We start from the raw sequence: 22,805 nt of genomic DNA, 5'->3' as shown, positions 1-22,805 counted from the left end.
TCAGACCAGGTCCTCAAACATGGAGCAGGTTAACCACGCAAACACTGACACTAAAACACAAAAAGAAAACTGTTATTATCCAGAGTTTAAAGGTTGTAATTGGACAATCTTCAACAATCTTCTAAAATTCTAAAATTTTATAATTTCATTACCGGACGCTTTTAAGAAAAGCTTTTGGTGTGTATTATTTTCTACTCTCATAGTTTTTTTTTAAATATATTATTTACCATTAAAGCATTTTATGTGTAAATTATATATATATAAAACATGAAAAAAAAAATCCCAAAGCACATTTAAAAAAAGAGTAAAATTATTTAGAATTTATCAAAACTAGGTATAATTGAACAAAACAAAATATTCTCCTAAGACCTAACATTTTCTGGAAAAAATAATCATTTATTTGATAAATTACATTTACACAATTAAAGGCCTTTTTTCATACAAAAAGTAAAATTATTTTAATCGTGGACTTAAGGACTGGACTGTCATCTCTTGTAAAAATCAATTCTGGACTGGCATGGATTTTGACCTTTCTATTATTGTTGTACTGTCTATGGTAGTGTGCATACTTGTTTGTTCCTTTTTGTTTGTTTGTTTTTTTGTTGTTGTAGTTTTCTCTCTTTTCTGTCTCTTGTTTTTCTTGTATTGTTAAACAAAAAAACTATAAATGAAAGTATTATTTAAAAAAAAGTAAAATTACTTTTTGAAAAGTCAAAATTTTGGGTTAAATCAATTGAAATTGTTAATTTTGAGCATGTAAATAAAACTGCAAAAACAAAAAAACACGTCAACAAAGAGCAATTGTGAAAGTTTAACAAAAAAAACCCCAACATATTCATCCTTGATTTATTTTTTATTCATGTTTACTCTTGTTTGATCCCATCCCTACTTTTTTATTTAGTGTTACAGGCTGGATTGGAACCCATGCTATTTATTAATTATTTTTATTTATTTATGTATGTATGTATTTATTTAGTTAGTTATTTTATTTATTTATTCTATTATTTATTTCATTTATTATTTATTTCATTTATTATTTATTTATTTATTTGTTTGTTTGTTTGTTTATCTATTTCTTTTTAATTTTTAAGTTATTATTTGTTTGTTTGTTTATTTATTTATCAAATTTAATTTTATTTATATTACAGGCTGGACTGGAACCCATGCTATTTATTTATTTGTTTACTTATTTATTCATTTAAATATTTATTTTTGTTTGTTTGTTTGATTGTTTGTTTGCTTTCTACAAATTAGCGTGAAAAATTTTTTGGTAGGGTTTTGTGAAATATATTTGAGTTTCATGAACTGTTCAGTAACTGTAAAACTGCTGCCATAATCTGCTGGTGGTTGTCATGGAGACGGGAGACAGATTTTATACAGCTGTGTAACATCTCAACATACAGCAGGGTCTCATATCCACTGTGTTTCCTCCTCACTCACGGTTACTAACACCATCATAACAAAAAATACTCCACCCTCTGGCATCAGGAATAAAAACAATGACAGCTGGATCATGATCTTTCATATCAATGAGAGCTGAAGCCAAACAGAATGAGAGCTGGAGCTCAGCTGGAGCACAGTACGCTGTGAAAACCAGCTCAGAGTGAGTCTGAGGAGATAAATCTCTGAGCACTCAGAGAAAGCCCGTTCACAGATCCAGCTCTGGGCGGCTGAGGGGTTCCCCTGGTCTGGGAGGCCTCTGGATCAGACTGTTACACCACTTTAAATCACAACAGGGACAGCATGGAGAGAAATGAAGGTGGTAGATAAATCATCATGGGAGAATTTAAACCTGAAGTGCTCCAGAGCCAGAAACCTTTGAGGGGAAGCACAGGGAAAGTTTCAGAGTCAGATCCAGTGAGCTGCAGTCTGACGCCCTCACAGCTTCATGGTGATGGATCCTGCTCCTCCAGCTCTGGTGTGGCTGCACTTCCTGGCATTAAAACAATGAAGATGATGGATAGGAAAATGATCAGGGCTGTTAACATAATGACTGAGAGCAGGGCTGTGTTTCCTCCTTAAAGTGAGAGAGTTAGTCACCGCCTGATTACTGCCTGCTGAGTCAAAGACAGCAGGTGGGTACAGCTTCTGTTCATGTGGTTTCACTTTGAATCATTCACTTTAAAGAGGGGGTATATGCTGCTCTGCCATGTTTTCACTGAGCGTGTGCAGACTTTCAAACCTTTACAAACTGATTCACAAGATCTTTACGAGATTTACTGGTTTGCTCATAGCTCTGCCAGTGACAGGCCAACAGAAACAGACTCTCTTCTTCTTCTTCTTCTTCTTCTTCTTCTTCTTCTGCTTCTTCTTCTTCTTCTTTTTCTTCTTCTTCTTCTTCTTCTTCTTCTTCTTCTTCTTCTTCTCTGCCTGACTTCCAGGTAGATTTCAGCACCATTGGTCAGGCCTGTTTTGAAAACTGTGTTTCGCTCTTTCTGTCCCCCAAAACCTGCCGTAGACAAACATGGCTGATCTTTATGTCTGCCTCTGTGACCAGGAGCCGCAGTAATGTAAATATAAAACTTTTTTTTCTGACTTAATAAAAAGAAAAGGAAAGTTTTATGGGGATTATTGTTAACTTCATTTAAGATACTTTCAAATGGGTCATTTTTTCTCAGCTCACCTGGAGGGTTAGGGTCATTCAAGAGCCACAAAATCTACTTTATCTTCACAATAAAGACAAAAAAAGGGTTAAAAAAAAAAAAAACAGAAAAGAAAAAGAACAAAGTTATACATAGTTAAAATCTAGAGAAAAATTATCTAAGAATTGTAATAATAATTTCATTTAAGTCATTTAAATTTAAGCAAATGTATGTGTGATGTCTTAGTTTATTAATTTTAACTAATGAGCAGAAATTTCAAAGCATCTAGAATTTTTTTAAAAAATTGTGATAATATTAAAAAAATTCTGAAATTTGAAAAAGTTTGAAAAGAAATTTTTACATTTCAAACATTTGCATAAATAACTTAACTATGCAAAATAATGTCATTTCGCAAAATAACAACTTTGCAAGAATTAACAAAAAATTTAAATTAAAAAAAGTGAAAAAAAATGTAAAATTTGCACAAAAAAACCGATTGAAATTTTAAATATTTGAAAAAATTGTAAAAGAAAATTTGAAATGATAAACATTTACAAAATATCGTAACTTTGCAAAATAACATAACTTTGCAAAAATTAACAAAAAATTTAAATTTTAAAAAAGTGAAAAAGTTGTAAAATTTGCCAAAAGAAATTTCAAAAATTTGAAAAAAAATGTAAAAAGTAATTTTTGAATTTAAAACATTTGCAAAGTAACATTACTTTGCAAAATAACGTTTCTTAGCAAAATAACACAACTTTGCAAAAATTAACAAAAAAATTAAAATTTTATAAAAGTGAAAAAATTGTAAAATTTGCCAAAAAAGTTTTTGAAACTTAAAAAAATGCAAAAGTTTTCTGATTTCCAAAACATTTTTAAAAAATCAATTTCTTTTAAATTTCAAATAAGAAATTAAAAATTGAAATTTCAAAACATTTGCTATACAATCAAATGATTTTAAATTTAAAAAAAAAATGAAAATTTAAAAAGAAGAGAAGAATTTAATACATTTTTTTCTGTTTTTTTAAACATTTTTCAAGAACACTTGAATTTGATAATTTATATTTACAATTTGCCTAACTCATGATTTTAGTTATTTCCTAATGACTTGCCACAAATCAAACTTGTACATTGAGCCAGCTCGTTGTCAGTCCACACAGGATTAAAATCAGTATTTTCTTCCAGATTAGTCTTTTTGTAGACGTAGTTATCTTCCCAGGGCTGGAAAACTTGTAAAGGAGTCAAAGGGCCTCATGCGGGTCCAGAGCCGCAGGTTGAAGACCCTTCCTCATCATCTTCCTGCTTGTGTTGTGACACACCTGACGACGTGCAGCCTTTCATTTTAATCAGAAAAAGCCTCTTCAGCCATTTGCCGTCCAAACGCTGCAGAGTTGCTTTCGTCAGCGGCAGGAACCTGACGGCAGCGAGCAGAGCCTGCCCCTCTCCTCTCACGCGTAAGCTGCTCGGGCCGTGGTCGTAGGAACTGTTAACGTCAGTGATGACATACAGTGTTTGGACTCATAAAACCTATAGAGGGGGAGGGGCTGGGATGGCTGCGCCGCTCTGCGTTTGCTGCGCGCCTGCTGACCCGTGACCCGTCTTGTTATAGGACACCTGCCAGCTTAATGCAACCTTGGCTGAGCCGCCACCTTTCCCGCCCATTAGCACGGCCATTTTCCAGCCGTGGACGTATAAGGGAGCTATTTTAAGAGGCAGAAGGTAGGAAGTGTGAGGAGATGTTTAGCCGTATAAAATGATGGATCCGCTCCGTGTTGGGTGGATATCTGCGTGGTCGCAGTGTCTCACGTTGCTCCACACAAAATCAGACTCAGCGCTTCTCTCGTCTCCACGAAGGAAACACAGAAATGAGCTCTCATTCAGAAAGTGGAGGCCTTTCTTCTCTCCCCATGTGGTTGAACAAACTGAAAGCATGAATGGGTGGAGGAAAAGGCGCACTCACGCTCCCTGCTACTCCCTGAAACGCCTCCCTGTCCGTCTCCCCCGTCACCACGTGCGAGCGCAGAGCCCGGTGTGGCTTGGACCGAACCGCACAGTGACTCAGGCTGCTCTCCATTTGAAAAATTAAACGAGGGGGGCCGTTTGGCAGAGTTAAATGAGGCCCCAGGAAAAAAAAAAAAAAAACATGCTGAGCTAGCACGGCTCCTACAATCTCAATCACAAAGGAGGAGGTTGGCGCGCTGATGTAATGGCCGCCGCCGTGCTGCCGCTGCCTTGGCAGAGGAGGAGAGCTCGTCAGCACAGCCTTGCTAATTCATCTCCCCCCTCCCCCAGCACCCCCCACCCCCCCACCCTGCTCCTCCTGGATCAAGGGTACATCAGATACCATTAACAGAGACAAAAAGGCAAAGTTTAAAACCAGACGCAGAGCTGGACGCAGAAACGGCGAGTATGACAAAGAAATGAAATATGTGTCTCTGTGTGTGAGTCTCTAAACCAGGAAGTTTGGTTGTGCTGAAAGTTCTGAAAGGTCAGAGGTCACCTGTGACAGGAACTCACCTGAGGAGCTTTTTTATGACGTCATTGATGTAAAGAAATCCCTCCCCACTCTCCTGTAATAATCAATAATAATCAATAATATTCTTTTTTTTATTGGGGGACTTCAGAGTTAGAAAAGAGTTAAAGCACCTGTCAGCGATTTCCTGTCCTTGTTGGTTTTGGCGACCCCTGAAGGCACATGAGCATCTCACCTTTTCCCTGTATTTGTCCTGAACATGAGAAGGACGAAAAAACTAAAGTCCAATACATCTATTTATTTATTTTTGTTGTTCTTCTTAGAAAAAGACAGAATTCTGAATGATCCCAATATAATAATAATAATAATAATAATAATAATAATAATAATAATAACATTAATAATAATAATAATAATGATGATTATAATTGTAATAATTATTATTATTACTATTATCATTATTATTACTATTATTATTATTATTACAAAAAAAATGATAAAAGTGAACCTTGTTTTTTATTTATTTATTTATGGATTAATTGATTAATTACTTAATTAATGTATTTATTTATTAATTTATTAACTTTTATTGTTCTAAGAAAAAAGTCAGAATTCTGAATTTATCTCAATATCATACTACTTCTACAAATAATAATAATAGCAACAATAATAATAATAAAATTATAAAAGTAGACCTTATCTATTTTTTGTTTGCATATTTATTTATTCGTTTTCTTTTGTTGTTCTTCTGAGAAAAAAAGTCAGAATTATGAATTAACCTCAATATAATAATAATAATAATAATAATAATTATTATTATTATTATTATTATTATTATTATTATTATTATTACTACTATTATTATTATTATTATTATTATTATTATTATTATCATTATTATTATTATTATTTTTATTATTGTTATTATTATTGTTATTATTTTTTTTTTATTATCACAATGATTATTATTACAAAAGTGGAACTCATTTATTTAAAAAAATATTTTTATTTTTTATTTTTTTACATTATTATATATTTATTTATCTATTTTTGTTGTTCTGAGAAAAAAACTCAGAATTCTGAATTAATGTCAATATCATTTTAATAATAATAAAAATTGTAACTTATTTATTTATATATTTATTCAAATTTATTCATTTATTTATTATCAAATATATTTTTTCTTTATTTGCTTAGATAAGAAGTCAGAATTCTGACTTTTGTCTCAGAATAATTATAAAGAGAAATAGTTTAAGCTTCTTTAAATCTTTGCTGGTAAACTTCCCATAGGAGCCTTAATTTAATGATGAAACCCTCAAATCAAGTCGTTTATCTTGGAGTAGGAACAATTACATCAATAAAATGTAAACCTGGCTTTATAAATAGCATTTTTTTCCTGTACACATATGATGTTATAATCTACATGGACAACATGAAGCACAAATGGAAATACTAAAGCAGATGTACCAGATCAAGTCACAGAAACACAGATTATTATAACTGTTCTGTCCTCTTCTTAATCTGCGGTAAAGATAGTAGAGTCCCGTTTTAATAATTCACATGTGATATTTCTGAGCCTCAGTCAATACTTCTCATCCACTGAGCTTAAAAGCTTCAGCTGGAGAAACAAAGCCTGACCTTTAAACTCCTCCTCAGAGATCAGTCTGGACTCTGCTCAGCTCTGCTCAGCTCTGCTTGATCACTCTGATGTGATTTTTGTGTCAGACATGTCACAGTTTGGTCAAACTCAAGCAGCAAAAACTGATTCAATAATTAAAACTTCAGGTGCTGCGCTGCAGAGATGAGTTAAAGTCTGCCTTTAATGAAACAAACAGCACAAGAAGAAGCTCTCCCCTCATTTAATTACAGTTAAGTTGCATTAGAGACATTAAATCACACAATGGGATGAACAAATTTTTATTAGAATGAGAGAAATGTCAGGTTTGTTAAGTCACCAGCACCTGGGACATATTTCATTAATTAGTTTCATTTACTAAGTGCTGAATTAACAACAAAATACCAAATACACAAATAGAAAAATAAAAAGGAAAATCAAACTGATCTCAAAGAGCTGGATTTACATTTTCTTACATGAGTAAAGGTCTTCAAAAGTCATGTTTTATACTGTTTGCTGTTTGAGTTCAGATCAACAGCAACTGAATTTCATTTAATTCATCACTTCTTTATAAAATGAGCTTTTAGCACAACTGAACCATATTAGAGAAGGTTTAATCATCCATAATAAACCCCCGAGCCATCTTTAAACACCTGCTGTAAAGTATAAAACAGAACATTTGTTTTTAAAACTGTCATCCTAAACCACATGATGAATAGTTGTCTTTTAGTTAGTTGCTGCCGCCTAGTGGTGATGATAAAACCCTGCACCTGTGCACAAGCTTGAAGAACATAAGACGCAATGAGCAAGTTGTTGAATAAGAACTTTTATCTCATTCCAGGAAGAAAAAAAAAAAGAAAATATTTTAAAAGAGTTTTACAATACTTAAATCAAAAGTTGTTTTTATTAAATAAATGTATTTACTTCTGACGTTTTAAATATGTTGACCATAACATATTTTGTCCTTAGTATTGTACAGCAACAATAATATGTCACAAAATAATAATAATAAAAATGATAATAATAACAAAAGTAGACATTATTTATTTATTCATTTTTGTTGTCCTGAGAAAAAGCCAAAATTTTGGATTAATCTCAATATCATAACAATAATAATAAAAGTGGCCCTTATTTATTTTATTCATTGATTAATTAATTTATTTTGTTGGGGTTTTTTTTAATTTATTTATTGTTGCTTTTCTGAGAAAAAGTCAGAATTATGAATTAATTTCAATATTTCAATACTACTACTACTACTACTACTACTACTACTACTAATAATAATAATAATAATAATAATAATAATAAAAGTGGACCTTATTTATTTATTTATTCATTCATTTATTCATTTATTTATTTATTTCTTCTTCAGGACAAATTTATATATATATATATATATATATATATATATATATATATATATATATATATATATATATATATATATATATATATTATTTTCTAAGATAAAAAGTCAGAATTCTGACTTAATTCTCAGAATAATAGTAGAGAAAAATATTTGGATATTTGAAGCTGTAATCCTATAAACTTCTCATAGGAGCTTTAAAGAAATGATGAAACCTTCAAAACAAGTAATTTATCCGAGAGTGAGAACAATTACATCAATAAAATGTTAACCAGGCTCTATAAATGGCATTTATGTCCTGTACACACATGATATATATATAAAAAAAAAATCAATAAGTAAAAAGAAGAGTTTCAACAAACTGTTTGCATCATTGTGCCACCATCTGTGGGAAAATAAAAAGGAAACATAAGAAAAAGGTTCAGTTTCCAAAGAAATATACAGTAAGTATTCTCTATTACTCCATAAATTTTTTGAATTTATTAAGCAATATTATTAATAAAAAAAAACAGACAGTGAAGGTATTTTCAATCATGAATAACTTTGCTTTTAATTTCAAAACGATTTTTTAAATCTGAGAATCTGTGCTCTACTTGTTTTCCCTGACGCCGCATCCAGGAAGCTAAATCGAGTGAAGATCACAGCTCAGCGGCAGGAAACTCTTTCCACAGCAGAGATGGTAAGTGTGGAGGAAATTCAAAAAGAGTTAATTAATTTAACTTTGAATTAGGTTTTGGTAAAGAATCATAATCTGTCGCCGTGTTATGAAGAATACTTTAATAGAAAATCACAAACACGGGGTTAACTCGCTAACTGTGAGCTAGCGTTAGCTGCACTGTGAGTAAGCAAAACAGTGAGCGCTAACGTTAGCAGCGTGGAAGCCGGCTCAACAACGATTATCAAAAGAAAGAGTTCATATGTGATAATTATTAGACATAAAACAGCCATTATTGCTAAATTGAGTCGCGTTATTTTACGTAACGCTAACTCTGTGCTCGTAATTATTCTGTAACGTAATTTAAGGGCTAGCAAGCTAAGGCTAGGACTTTAGCCTGGAGTTAGCATTAATGTGTAGTGTCATGTCTTAGTTTCGCTTTCTCTCAACTCACCTGCGTCCAACTTTTAACCCTTTTCCAGTCACTTTTATCCAACAGTGTTGATTTTTTATACAGATTTAGTCGGCATGATATTAAATTGATACTATTGAAGTCTGCAGGATGAAGTCAAACTGATGCTAATCGCTGAACATCTTCGGTAACAACATTGAAAACTCCGATGCTTGTCTTCGGTTTCAGGAATATCTTTGGTAATTGGCTGCACACAACAATAAAGTCTTTAATTATTCAGTCTTGCAGTAATTTAAAACCTTGTTCTGGAAAAGTCCACCCAGACTTGAAGTGTAGTGTGGTGAATTTAATGCGAAGTCCTGTCACAGAAAGCTGGTGATGAATCAGGATAACTATGTAAGATCAGATGCTACATGCTAGTTTTCTTTAAAAGGCTTTGAATGAGTTTGTTTCTAATTATGTTTGTTGTGTTTTCGCCTCTAGTTCCGCAACCAGTACGACAACGACGTGACAGTATGGAGCCCACAGGTGAGTCTGTGTACACTGTTAAAGGAAGTAACCCATGAATCACCAAACTGTGTTAAACAGGATTAAGTAAAATTATTTTTACATTCAGGGCCGTATTCATCAGATCGAGTATGCCATGGAGGCAGTGAAACAAGGATCAGCAACTGTTGGACTGAAATCCAAAACCCACGCAGTCCTGGTTGCATTAAAGGTAAACTCAGTCTCTTTCCTCAGGAGATGAGATGAAACTATTGTCACATTTTGTTGCGGACTTTGCCGAAATGTCCCCAAAAAGGCTGTCAACGTTTTTATTCTCCAATATTTTTTTGCTGTTTTTTTAACATACAAGATACATACAATAACAGATAAACAGTTCCAGACCCTGAGACAAACCCAAACATACATGCTAACACACAGTTACAAATTACACAATCTCTCCAACACACTTAACTTGCACACATTTAATATGTAAAAATAATGATAAAATTACAGTTATACTCAGTGGCAGCTGGTGAGATTTTTTTGGGTGGGGCTGATGTGCCAACAGATTTTTTTCTGACTTATCAGGCATAAGCATTCAAATGAACAGTCGGAAAATGATGGCAGTTCCACAATGATAATTTAACTTCATAGCTTTGAGTTACACAGAAAAGGCAACAACTTACAAGTGTTTTGGTCTTTACACTATGAAAAACTGTACAATATATTCAAAGGACAAATTCACAACATGGGTTTTACTTTAGCTGAATCTACACAAATCTACAGTAAGTGAGTGAGTGATAAGGGAGGTTTGTTTTATGAAGAGAAAATGAAAAGAACATTTCCTATTAAAATGTGACATACAAAGAATTAAGAACCAAAAAAGCACCACAAAATTTGACACAATCGATGATTTTAGATAAAACATTACGGTGTTTATCTCCCTCTTCATTGTCATCAAGCTGCGTTGCTATGCTAATCTTTCCGGAGACAGCAGCTTTACGCAGTTTTCCATATGACTTTTGGAGCTTCAGTTGGTGGAAATGTTGTTTTAATGACGCAGTTGCATGTAGGCACACACATCAGGGTTCCTGCGGATCCTTGAAAAGTCTTAAAAGGCATTGAATTCATAATTCTAAAAATAAGGCCTTAATTGGCATTAAAATGTCTTAAATCCAATTTTCAAAAGTCTTAAAAATCTAGCCACATTAATAAGATTTGTGTAAGATTGAACTAAAAAAATATTTAGCAAAATGTATCTATTTTTCAAAAAGAATTCACTGATTTATTGTCATGGCAACATCGTGTAATCACAAAAGCAGAACCAACAAATCAGTGATGTGGCTGCACCAGGATCTTTCAGAGCAGACACATGTCTTGGTTTTAACTACAGTGCCTGGAGAGGGAAAGAAAAGGTGAAAAACTGGCAAAACAATCCAAAAGTGGCTTAGAAAAACTGATTATGGCAGCAAAATTGGAAATTAAATAGAAAATTTAATGTCAAAAAAACATGTAAAAATTCCCAATATGTTTCTGACAGTGGCCAAAAAACGATGAATGTGGGGCAAAATAGGCATAAAGCTGTAAAAACGGGGTTAAAAAGAAGACAAAAAGTGATGTTTTATTTAAAATAAACATTGGGTCAAAATGGCCTCTCACCCAGGTAAATCATGTGGTGTTTTTATTTTGTTTTGTTTGTTTCAATTGTGGTTTGTTGTCGACTTGGTCTTAAATTTGATTTCAAATGGCTTAAAAAAAGTCTTAAATAGTCTTAAATTTAACTTGGCTTAAGCTGTAGGAACCCTGCACATACACACTATTAAGTAAAACTGACATTGATTTAAAAAAAAAAAACACAAAAAAATATTTCCTTCTCTACAACTGGTGGGGCAGAGCCCCAGCGCCCCCTATGGACCAGCCGCTGCTGGTTATACTTACGATAATGATAAAATGAATTTACTATTTCTGTTCAATCCAAGCCTATATTTCTGGCCTCAATAATGGTCAGATAAGGTCCCCAGAGTTGGATAACTTTCTTCTTTTGCCTTTAAGGCCTCAAAGTTAAAGTGAGACTGTGTCGACACATTATAATCCTGTTAAAATCATCTTTTTTTTTTTAAGTGTGATGTTAGATTATGGCTCTGTACCGGCCGGTCTGTGAGATCAGGAAGCAGAGCAGCAGTGGTGTTGTGGTGTTGTCCTGGCACCCTGTTGCAATTATTTATTTATTTTTTGCCATGTCATGCTTGGCAAGCTAAAGCCAACAAAAGGGTTGAAAACTAGTAAAATACTGCTCTGAAAGTGTGTTTTGAAGCGACAGAGAATGAGCACTTCATTTCAGATTGAGTCAGGTCAGGTTAGTCAGGATTACTTGCCATTTTAAAAACTTGGATGAAAATTCAGTCGTTGGTCTTGAACTGTTTTTGTCATCTGGATTAAAGCTGTGTTCCCCAGATTATCCCAACAGATAATTTTTCTTCTTTTATTCACCAGTATTTTTAGAATTTGAATAAAACCTGATGACCTCTTGTAGATTTGGATAAAAAACAGCCAAAACGAGAACAAAACAAATAAAAATGGGGGATTAGCAAAAAAAAAAACAAACAAAAAAAAACACATGACCCAAAATACATTCAACCCGTCTTTTTGTTACATCTTCTCAGGATAAATATGGTTTTGAGAAAGCATCAGATCTTGAGTTGATATTTGTTCCATTTTTTGAAGATACTGAAAGATTTTGCTTCTTTAGAGTGTCTGTCCAGTTTATCCTTAAATAAATAAAGAGACAGTTGTGTCTGTACTCCAGATATTTAAAGTGAAGCTTCTAGATCCAGTGTTTTGACCAGTCTGGAGAGAAGGAAACCTGCAGATAATTCAGCTGGCTGTAAAACCCTCAGGGGTGATTCATGGAAAAGGAGGTCTGCCAAAAACCAACCAGCTGAGCGAGACGGCGGGTCACTTTTTATTTGCCGCTCTTAAACTGTAATTACAGACGGCAGCCGTATTTCTCCCACAGCGCGAGTTATTACTCTGAAACCGAGTTTAGGACCAAAGTCACATTTCATCATGAAGAGACAATGATTGCTCTGTTTTCTCTCCAGAGAGCTCAGTCTGAGCTGGCCGCCCACCAGAAGAAAATCCTGCACGTGGACAACCACATCGGCATCTCCATCGCCGGACTGACGGCCGACGCTCGCCTCCTCTGGTGAGTCTGGAGCCGCTCGGTGCTCTGGAGGAAAGTTTTCAGTAAAGTTGAACAAACTAACTGTGTGGATGATTTCCTTCCTGCAGTAACTTCATGCGTCAGGAGTGTTTGGACTCCAGGTTCGTCTTTGACAGGCCCCTCCCCACGTCACGCCTCGTCTCTCTCATTGGCAGCAGTATCCTTCCACATGTGTCAGCCTCGTGTGTTTTCTTTACCTGTTCTCGTGTCCGTGTTGTTTCTCCTGAACTGAACCCTCAGAAACCCAAATCCCCACTCAGAGATACGGGAGGAGGCCCTACGGCGTGGGGCTGCTCATTGCTGGCTATGATGTAAGCTGACCTGCTGAAACCTGTTGTTGCTCTCTGTGAGTTTATCCATCAAACACTTAATGTGCTGTAACGTGTGTCCGGTCATGCAGGACATGGGACCTCACATCTTCCAGACCTGCCCCTCAGCCAACTACTTTGACTGCAAAGCCATGTCCATCGGAGCGCGCTCCCAGTCTGCTCGCACCTACCTGGAGAGGTGCATGGACAAGTTCAACGACTGTAAGAGGAGCTTTCTGTTCACTGCTGGTTGTAAAAGATGAACACTGAGCTCTTAAAGCAGTTTCATCACGTTTAATCTCTTTGTTTTCAGGTAATCTGAACGAGCTGGTCCAGCACGGCCTCCGCGCTCTCAGAGAAACCCTCCCGACCGAGCAGGACCTCACCACCAAGGTGAGACAGCTCCGACTGACACCGTTAGATCATACTCTTCACTAATCCAGACACAAAATCAGTCATTTAAAGCATTTTAACCTGATAATCTTCTTTACTGTCAGAACGTTTCTATCGGCATCGTGGGGAAGGAGATGGAGTTCACCATTTATGACGATGATGATGTCGCCCCATTCCTGGAGGGGCTGGAGGAGAGGCCACAGAGGAAGGTAGGACACAGCGTGAGAGGGTTTATTAAGTAGAGTAAAACATTATTCAGCTTTCTTTAAACCTCTGTGTTAATAATGGTTGATGGTGAAGTCGACCAAATCATTTGTTACATTTAAAGAGGGGGTACTCAGACTGAGCGTGTGCAGAGTTTCAGACATCTACATATTCAGAAGATTTTCCTACAAAATAAAACCTCAGCTTTTACAGGAATAATCCCCCTCTGGGCCTCTGTACATGTGAGTCAGTGTCTGTGTCTGCCTCGACCCCCTCCTCTGCCTGGATGTTGATGTTTTTGTTTGTGTCCAGACGTTTCTGGGCGGAGAGTAAGAATGGTTTCATCTGCCAATCACAGAGCGCCCAGTGAGCAAGTGACTTTGCATGTTGATTAGCGAGTGGAAGAAGCTAATCAGAGTAGCTACGATAGCGGACGTAGCACGGAGGAAGAAAAACAACCAAAGTGAAACAAAACTTCAAACAGAAAAAGATTTTTAAGGGTGAAGCTTGGCTCAACTTTCAGGAACTTGGAGAGCAGCACAGGACAAAGTGCTATGTGAGTTAGCTTTGTGCTAACAGGTATTTGTCAGATACCTGTGATTAGCTTGTGCTAACATGCTAAGTCAGGCCTCTTCCAGGTAAAAACAGGATGCTAAAGGTGGTTGCGAACCCTACCTTTGAGAAATCTTCACACGACTTTTTGAATCCGCCTATGACAGGCCTCCAGAGAGCCAGCCAATCAGAGGGTAGGGTTGTCTTAAAGAGACAGTAACTGAAGTGAAACATCTCAGAAAGAGGCTAAAATAAGAGTTTCTGAAACTCCAGAGAGAAAAAACACATTTTTTGTAGCTGTTAATCATGCAGCGCCTCCACAGGGCCACCAGAGGGACTGCATAAAGCTTTAAAGAATCATACCGATACCCCCTCTTTAAGTCTGAGACAAACCCTCCACAGGGCCACCAGAGAGACTGCATGAAGCTTTAAAGAATCATACCGATACCCCCTCTTTAAGTCTGAGACAGACCCTGACCGCTGTCTTCCTGTCCCAGGTGGCCCAGCCTGCAGATGAACCTGCAGCCGGAGCAGCACCTGACGAGCCGATGGAGCACTGAGGTGCTGGACGTGGGGCGGGCGCAGACCGCAGACCGCAGACCAACCTGACACTTAACGCAGCTCACCACAGGAACTGTTAGAGGGGATGTTGTTGTGTTGATGACGTGCCACTTTCTCAAACTGTTCATCCAAAAGATTCTCTGCAGACATCGACCAGTGTGATGTTGCTTTTGTTATCCGTAAATGTTCCATTATACAAATAATAAACTTCTTTTTTTGAATTGTGCTGGTGCTGCTCCTCATTACCAACATGTTTATCATCCACATGATGAAAAACAGAAATCACACAGAGCTGAGAAAGAGCGTTTTATTTTCCTCACATGTGCATACGACACAAGTTTAAAATTGGAAGCTTTATTCCCGTTTGTTGACTGGAGTTTGATGCATTCAGGGGCGTCTACTGGGGCTACTGGTTCCCCAGAGTTACTAGCCACCCAGCATTTTCACTAGCCACATTTTTATAACTAATGTTAAATATTAGGGATGTTCTGATCAGGTTATTTTTGTCCCTAAGTCCGGGTCATTTGATTGTGAGTATCTGCTGATACCGAGTACGGATCTGATGCTGCTCCTCGATCACGCTTTCAGCTTTCGGCTCCTGCCGTGTTCTGCTCTTCTTCAAAGCATCAAACCAATAGTGTCACTGCAAAAAAATGATGTCATGCGCTATGATGTTTGTCCATTCCTGTTCTCACTTGTGGATCAACCAGTAAACAAACAGATCAACCCAAGACACGGTAAGGATCACCCCCTCATTTGATTAACATTTCTTTTTGTATTTCATTCTGGCAGTGCTGGCAAAAAAAGATATGAGAGCAGAGTGTTTTTATTTTCTTGATTAATGTTTAATTATATTTCAAAAATGATTTTGTATTTATTTGAACTTTTTTTTATTTATTAATCTGTTTTTTTTATTTATACTTCTTAATTTATGTAAATTTTTTTCCACATTTATTTTGTATTTATTTGAACTTTTTTTATTTATTAATTTATTTAATTTTACTTCTTAATTTATTTTAATTTTTTCCACATTTCTTTTGTATTTATTTTAACTTTTTTAAATTAATTAATTTTTACTTCTTAATTTATTCTAATTTTTTTCCACATTTCTTTAGTATTTCTTTGACCTATTCTTATTTTACTTATTAATTTATTTTACATCTTTTCCACATCTATTTTGTATTTATTTGAACTTTTTTATTTATTTATTTTTATTTTATTTTTTTTACTTCTTAATTATTTTTTTTTCCTTTTGTTCCATTATTATTTTAAATTTTATTTATTTTTTAATTTTGTCAGTTTTGGTCCTCCATAGTTTCTGTATGGAGTTGACACACTCTGACTGTGCCACCACATAATGGTAGTTAATACTAAGCTGATATTTTCCCCCATTTGTTTTAAAATATTAGAGATCTGAAAAAAAAAATAGAGTATATTTTTACACACCCAATCCCTGATTGGGATGTAATTTCTGATTCTGATCTAGTCTGTAACCATGTGATCATGTGATTGGCCCTGATTTCAAATCATTTGATCTCATCAGGACCATCCCTGTTAAATATTATAACATTAATATAATTTAAGTTTGATATGATTAAAGCTGATTAAAACTTTTTGAATGTAAATGTCTTATTGATTTACAGCAGTAGGTTTTCAGTAATAAAGAAAATACCGTTCTTTCTGGACTTCAAGTCCCATCATCAAAAAATGCGTTGATTAGAGGAAAACAATATATATAATTCAAACTGGACTGAAGGTCACATTTATTGAATGATTTGGTTTTTTTACAGGTTTAATATTTTTCCTACAGCTCCTCATGTCCGTGACCATAGTTAAGTTTCACTTTCTTTTCTCTCTGTATGCTCCTCCATCTACTCCCCTGCTTTGCTGTGACTGTTGCTGGTTAGCCTGGTGCAGAGTGAGCTTCACTGAGGATTGAGGAGTTTTGATGCTAGTTTATGACTCAAACCCCGAACAAAAATGTTTACAACAGAGAGTGAAGAAGACGTGAGTGAACATCTCGGAGTTAAAAACGTTCCAGTTGCCAAGTCGGGGAAAACTTACCATAACAGCAGGATTTATGTACAAACATCAAATGGTATGTAAACAGCTGATTTATTGTGACCAACACTCTTCAGAAGTGCTAATATAAACTGAATATGACAGGAACTTAATAAATTAATAAGTCTTAATAATTTTCCCACTGGGAACTCATAAATCCCGACTTCTGAGTACAAATGTAACGCACCATGAGCTCCTGTCAGCAGTGATGTCGGCGAAAGGCTTCACAAATGGACCAATGAGCAAACACTGTGCAGGCAGTGCTCATGGGAGTTGTAGTCTCATGTTGCTGTTGGTACCACCCAGAGTCCTTGTCGTGTGGAGTCCGTTCTGAAATTAGCCGACAGAGAAAAGAGATTGAAGCTCTCCAGAAAGTTTCTGTGCCCACCTCTCCTCTCTGACCTCCAGAGTTCGTCAAACGTCAGAAGCAGAGGCGTGGCGGCTAAAACCAGCCTGAGTTCATGAGCCGCCATGTTTGAGGTGGTCAGTGTGAGGCCTTCTTGGCTCTCCTCCTCCTGTTCCTCCGTCTGACCGAACTGCAGGACGCTTCAGCCTCCGTCACCTGGCTCAGGTCCTCCAGCTTCTCCTGCTCCACCACAGACGTCATCTTCAGAGAGACCTCCACCTCCAGCTCCTGCAGGACCCCGTCCAGGTCCTCCTCTGCAGCGCCCCCTCCCTCCTGGTGTTGGTCCCCCTGTGGATCCTCAGCTTCCTCTGGTGCTGCTGTAAGGTCTGATTCCAACACACCGCCGTCGTTCTCTGCTTCCTCCACCTCTGCTCCACCTGTGGCGTCCTCGGGAATGTCGGCACCGTCAGCTTGGGTCCTCTCGGTGTCCGTCTTCTCGGTGTGGGTCTGTGGGCCGTGGTGCTGACAGCAGCAGTGGGGGTGTGTCCAGAACGGCTGAGGCTCCTCAGGATAATCCGCCGGCCCTTCACAGGAACAAAACCAGAACAAAACCAGGAAGTAAAAGATCAGAAGGTGTGTGTGTGTGTGTGTGTGTGTGTGTGTGAGTGTGTGCAGTCTGATCCCGTACCTTCCCAGTCGTCCTGGTTCTTCTTCTGTGGTGCCACGTCATCCACCATCTTCCCCTCCTGCATCACTCGAGTGATCTCCGTCAGCTGCTGCAGGAGGCTCTCCTCCTGGTCCGCCATCACACCTTTCACCCTGAGACACACACACACACACACACACACACACACACACACACACACACACACACACACAAACATCCAGAGTGTTTTCTCCTTTTGACGATCATTATTTACATTCATTCCTGACTTTACTGTAAATCCGCTGATGTGGGTCAAAAGATGCTTGACGGTTCAGAAAGACTGATGCTGTGGAAGCCCATTACCACCAGTTAAAAAAATAAAATGTAAAATAAAATAAAATAAAATAATAAGATTGAAGTTTATAAAAATAAAATAAAAAGTAAAAATGATGAGATTAAAAGATGCAATTTTAAAATTAAAAGTTAATATTGCATGATAAAAATTCAAAGCTATGAAATAGGGGAAAATTATAAAATAAAAGTAAAAATTATGAGATAAAAAGTTGAAATGGGATGTCAAAGGCATAATTTTGAGATTGCAAAGTCAAAATTATAAAATAAAAAATTCATATATATGATAAAAAAAGTTTATATTATAAGGAAAAAGAGCAAAGTAATTAGGAAAAAATAAAGTTATGACAGATTATGAGACAAAAAAGACAACATTTTAAGATGAAAAGTCAAAACTTAAAAAATAGAAAACTAAGAGATAAAAAGTCAAAATTATGAGATCAAAATTTGAAATTATGGGATAAAAAAGGCATATTTTGTATATAAAAGGTAAAAATTATAAGATTAAATGTCAAAATGATGAGATAATAGTTAAAATTATGTGATAAAAAAGGCTAAATTATGAGACAAAGAGTTGAAATTATGAAAAAAGTTCAAATTTAATATATCAGAAAGTTAAAATTAAATTATTTAAAAGTCTGATTTTTTTCTAATTAAAAAGGTCAAAATTAGGAGACAAAAAAGTTGAAAATAAATTACCTTAAAGTCATAATTTGAGATAACGTTGAAGTTATGACATAAAAAGTCAAAATTATGAGAAATAAAAAATTAGTTTTCTAAAATAAAAAGTCCAAATCATGGGATTAAAATGACATGATTATGAAAAAGCAAAAATTAATGGATAAAAAGTCCAAATCATGAAATAAAAAAACTTGAAATTATATGATCAATAAGTCATATTCATGAGATAAAAAGTCAAAACTATCAGATACAGAAGTCATAATTGTGAGATATTTTCGACCTTTGATTTTTTATTTTTCTTTAACCGGCATAAATGGGCTTCCATATGAAGTTCTGAGGGTTTGGACTTTATGTTATTTATCATGAAGTTGTGTAAATGTTTGTTCAGCAGGAAGTAATCTGCAGGGTTAGTTTTTAAAAAGATGATTTTTAAGGTGTTAACAGAAGAAACTCTCCCTCAGCCTCTCTCTGTGTGTGGGCAGGAAGTTTCCTGAATGAAAACTTTGTGAAACGCTGCGTCGCTCCTGAAGTTTCACAGGAAACCCACAGAGTCATTATGTGCTGGGAGGCGTCAGAAAGGAAAACGTCTGTTTTTAATTTACTCAAGTGTTGATGATCACACGTCTGTAACCAGATGAACTGGGAGTTAACCTGATTAAAGCATCATCCTGTGTCAGAGGGAGGAGGCCGACGCCATCACAGCGTTCCTCAGAAACAGCGTTCCTCAGAAACAGCGTTCCTCAGAAACAGCGTTCCTCAGAAACAGCGTTCCTCAGAAACAGCTCCACCCACCTGTCAGGGCTGTGGTGCACGTTGGAGACGATGTTCTCCATCATCAGCTCCGTCTCCTGGAGTTTGTCCTGCAGCTGAGCCAGCTCAAAGTCGGCTGGAGGAGCAGGGAGGAGACACAGACACAAGAGAGAAGGATCAGGAGGAGCAGGCAGAACAACGTCTCAGAAAGTCAAGCTCCAGAGGAAAACCTTCAGGAACTGTCTGTAAAGTAATTTTTACCTCAAATCTTAGAGAAAAGTTGATGTCTCTCTGATTTACAGAGAATCTCAAACTTTAGGCTCCTGGTTTCTTCATTTTCCAACTTTAGCATTCAATAATAGTGGTGTCCAAAGTGACGGTTGGGGCCCTAAGGAGGTCACAAGCTCCTGTTTTAATCTTTAGCAAAACACGAGCTAAATGCTAAAACACAACCACAACAAAGGCTAAAACCTCGAGCCTACGGGTGTTTGTGTTTTAGCCTGTAGTTCGTGTCTAAGACTTTAGCCTGTGTTTGAGCCTTAAGATCATATTCTAGCTTTTAGCTAGTGTTTTAGACTTTAACTCATGCTTCAGCCTTTAGCTTGTGTTTAAGGGTTTAACCTGTGTTTAAGCCTTCCGCTCTTTTTTAGCCTTTAGCATATGTTTTAGCCTTAAGCTCATGTTTAAGCTACAACTTATGCTTAAGCCTTTAATATGTTTTAGCCTTTAGCTCGTGTTTTAGCCTTTAAACCATGTTTAAGCCTCTACCTCAGGTTTTTAGTGTTAAGCCTGTGTTTTTAGCTTTTAACTCATGTTTAACCTGTAATATAGCCTGTAAGTTGTGTTGAAGCCTTTAGCTAGTGTTTTAGCTTTTAGCACATTTTAGCCTTAAGCTAGTGTTTTGGCCCTTAGCATGTGTTTTATCCTTTAGCCTGTTTTGTAATCTGTAGCTTGTGTTTTAGTTTGTAGCTCGTGTTTTAGCCTTTAGCCTGTATTTAGCCCTTAGCCTGTGTAGTAGCCTGTAGCTTGTTTTAGCCTTTAGACCAAGTTTTTGCCTTAAACTTTTTTTATGTGATTAGCACATGTTTTAGCCTTTTGTTAGTGATTTAGCCCTTGATCTGTATTTCAGCCTGTAGCTTGTGTTTAAGCCTTTAGCACAAATTTTTAAGCCTTTAGCTAGTGTTCTAGCCCTTGACCTGTGTTACAGCTTATAGCTTGTGTTTTAGCCTTTAGCTAGTGTTTTAGCTTTAAACTCACGTTTAAGCCTGTAACCTGTGTTTTAGCCTTTAGCCTGTTTGTTATCTGTACCTTGTGTTTTAGTCTGTAGCACATGTTTTAGCCTTTAGCTAGTGATTTTGCTTTTTACTTTTTTTTTTGGCTTTAAGCACGTTTTAGCCTTTAGCTAGTGTTTTAGACCCTTAACCTGTGTTTTAGCCTGTAGCTTGTGTTTTAGCTTTTAGCACATGTTTTTGCTGTTTAGCTCATGTTTTATTCTTTCGAGGGTTTTTTTGTCTTTTATTCTTTTTCTCCCTGTGTTAGCCTTTAGCTCGTGCTCTATCTCTTTCCTGTTTATCTTTCTTCTTCTCTTCTGTCCTTTTTCTGTCTGACAGTTAGGCTCCAGTGTCCACCATCACTACTAAATTAATCACAGAAATCGTTTTCAGCAGACACAGATCTCTCTTCTCTCTGATAAACTTTAATCCAGTTTTCTGACCTGACGTCCTCCTGACTTCTTCTGTCTTCTTTAAATTAAAGAACGCTGTGATAATATCATTAGGTCCTTACAGTCCTGACCCATGGTGGATGATACTCACTGATTTTTCTCTTCTTGTTTTCGGAGCGGACTGAAGGAAACCTGTTCTCTGTGGGTTTGCTGCTCCCTTTAGAGGTGATCTAACAGAAACAGAAACAGAGAAGTGTGAATCTTCTCATCATGACTTCTCCTGCTCTCCATGATTGGAAATCAGTCATTTTCACACACCTGTGTGCATCTACTCTGAATATATCATGAAGAGTTGTTTCATGAATTTGTCAAACATGAATTATTTAAAAAAACTGAGTCAGAACTGTGACATTTTATCATTAATGTTGAATGTCACTGCAGTTTGAAACCAACAGTTAAAATCAATCAGCCTTTCTGTCACCAGGAGCTGTCGCTGTCTCCAAATCCCAGGTACCTTTGATGTTTTACCTCCACCCAGCCTCAGGTGTGAGGCGTCTCACCTTGAACAGGATGTAGAGGATGTAGAGTAAGATCCCGAAGCCGTACACGGGGATGATCTGTCCCGCCAGGTTGGACTTCCCGCCCATCCCTGCCCCCGTCCCCGCCCCCTTGGCCCTGGCGATGGCCTCGGTGTTGTGTGCTCTGGAGAAACCGGAGCCTGCAGGCCTCTCGGGAGCCAGCTGGCGGTGCATCATGGGAGGGAGGTGACCTGTACCTGCAGAGGAGGAGGAGGAGGAGGAGGAAAATAAACAGACATGAAGGTGTTTAAATATCCGCTCAGGATCACATCATAAAATAAAACCTGACTCTAGTCGCTGTGTGGAGGAAAACAGATCAGCTTCTGCACCTGATGTCAACAAACAGGTGAGATGTTGTGTTTTGTCGCCCTCTAGAGGGAGGATAGTCAAACTGCACGGTGCCTGCTTCACCTGTGCTGTTCGGTTCGGTTCTGGCTCTAAAATGGATCACTCACTCCCTGTAAACCTCAGACTGTTTGTGTTTCTGGCTGCAGACCTAAAGCAGACACAGAGCAGCGTTAACCGTGACGCACCCTCCGCAGCCTCCTTCCTCCCTCTGGACAGCAGCATCTTCGGAAGCAGCAGAGCCACGCACAGCACGAGACACGTCGCGAGGGTCACCTTCTGAAACGTTGACATCACCATTTTCACCTGGAGGGAGATCACCTGTCCGAGACGGAGCACAGCAGAGTTTATCCAGAGGTTTTTATCCGGAGGGTTTACGGTGAGGAGACGGAGCAGGCTGACGTCGTTCCTCATCCATCCGTTCACTTCCGTGTTGACTCTGGAGGACCGGAAGTCAGCCGGAGTGTAACTCGAGTGTTTGACCACAAGGCGGCGACGACGGACCGTGTTAGAAATTCTCTTAAAGCACGTTTCATCAAAGGTGAGCTTTACAT

At 37.0% G+C, this 22,805-nt stretch overlaps 2 protein-coding genes across 2 annotated transcripts; one reads left to right on the top strand and one right to left on the bottom strand.

Moving 5' to 3' along the window:
- Positions 1-8,626: 8,626 nt before the first annotated feature.
- psma1 (proteasome 20S subunit alpha 1) lies at positions 8,627-15,051 on the top strand. Its single transcript, XM_074677520.1, has 10 exons — positions 8,627-8,715; positions 9,587-9,631; positions 9,720-9,821; positions 12,691-12,794; positions 12,881-12,969; positions 13,053-13,123; positions 13,213-13,342; positions 13,434-13,513; positions 13,618-13,722; positions 14,767-15,051. The coding sequence occupies exons 1-10, from the start codon at positions 8,713-8,715 to the stop codon at positions 14,827-14,829; spliced, it is 792 nt and encodes a 263-aa protein (XP_074533621.1). The 5' UTR covers positions 8,627-8,712; the 3' UTR covers positions 14,830-15,051.
- Positions 15,052-16,452: 1,401 nt separating this feature from the next.
- Positions 16,453-22,698, bottom strand: ric3b (RIC3 acetylcholine receptor chaperone b). The gene is made up of 6 exons (XM_074677230.1): positions 22,440-22,698; positions 21,889-22,103; positions 21,480-21,558; positions 19,708-19,801; positions 17,926-18,056; positions 16,453-17,821 (listed from the first exon to the last, which is right to left on the bottom strand). The coding sequence occupies exons 1-6, from the start codon at positions 22,663-22,665 to the stop codon at positions 17,376-17,378; spliced, it is 1,191 nt and encodes a 396-aa protein (XP_074533331.1). The 5' UTR covers positions 22,666-22,698; the 3' UTR covers positions 16,453-17,375.
- Positions 22,699-22,805: the final 107 nt, after the last annotated feature.

The sequence above is a fragment of the Halichoeres trimaculatus genome, unplaced genomic scaffold (assembly GCF_033239565.1).
Source record: "Halichoeres trimaculatus isolate MK-OKI-2021-1 unplaced genomic scaffold, fHalTri1.1 fHalTri1_scaffold_10, whole genome shotgun sequence".
NCBI lineage: Eukaryota > Metazoa > Chordata > Actinopteri > Labriformes > Labridae > Halichoeres > Halichoeres trimaculatus.
The sequence above is the reverse complement of the archived record's forward strand: the minus strand, read 5'-3'. Positions and strand labels throughout refer to the sequence as shown.

Excerpts from the sequence above, each read along its gene's own strand:
- ric3b (XM_074677230.1), bottom strand. The coding sequence starts at position 22,665 with ATGAGGAACGACGTCAGCCTGCTCCGTCTCCTCACCGTAAACCCTCCG. Across the intron at positions 21,559-21,888 it reads TCCTCTACATCCTGTTCAAG|ATCACCTCTAAAGGGAGCAG; the intron begins GTGAGACGCCTC and ends TGTTTCTGTTAG. Across the intron at positions 17,822-17,925 it reads GAACCAGGACGACTGGGAAG|GGCCGGCGGATTATCCTGAG; the intron begins GTACGGGATCAG and ends GTTCCTGTGAAG.
- psma1 (XM_074677520.1), top strand. Across the intron at positions 9,822-12,690 it reads CAGTCCTGGTTGCATTAAAG|AGAGCTCAGTCTGAGCTGGC; the intron begins GTAAACTCAGTC and ends TTTTCTCTCCAG. Across the intron at positions 13,343-13,433 it reads CATGGACAAGTTCAACGACT|GTAATCTGAACGAGCTGGTC; the intron begins GTAAGAGGAGCT and ends CTTTGTTTTCAG.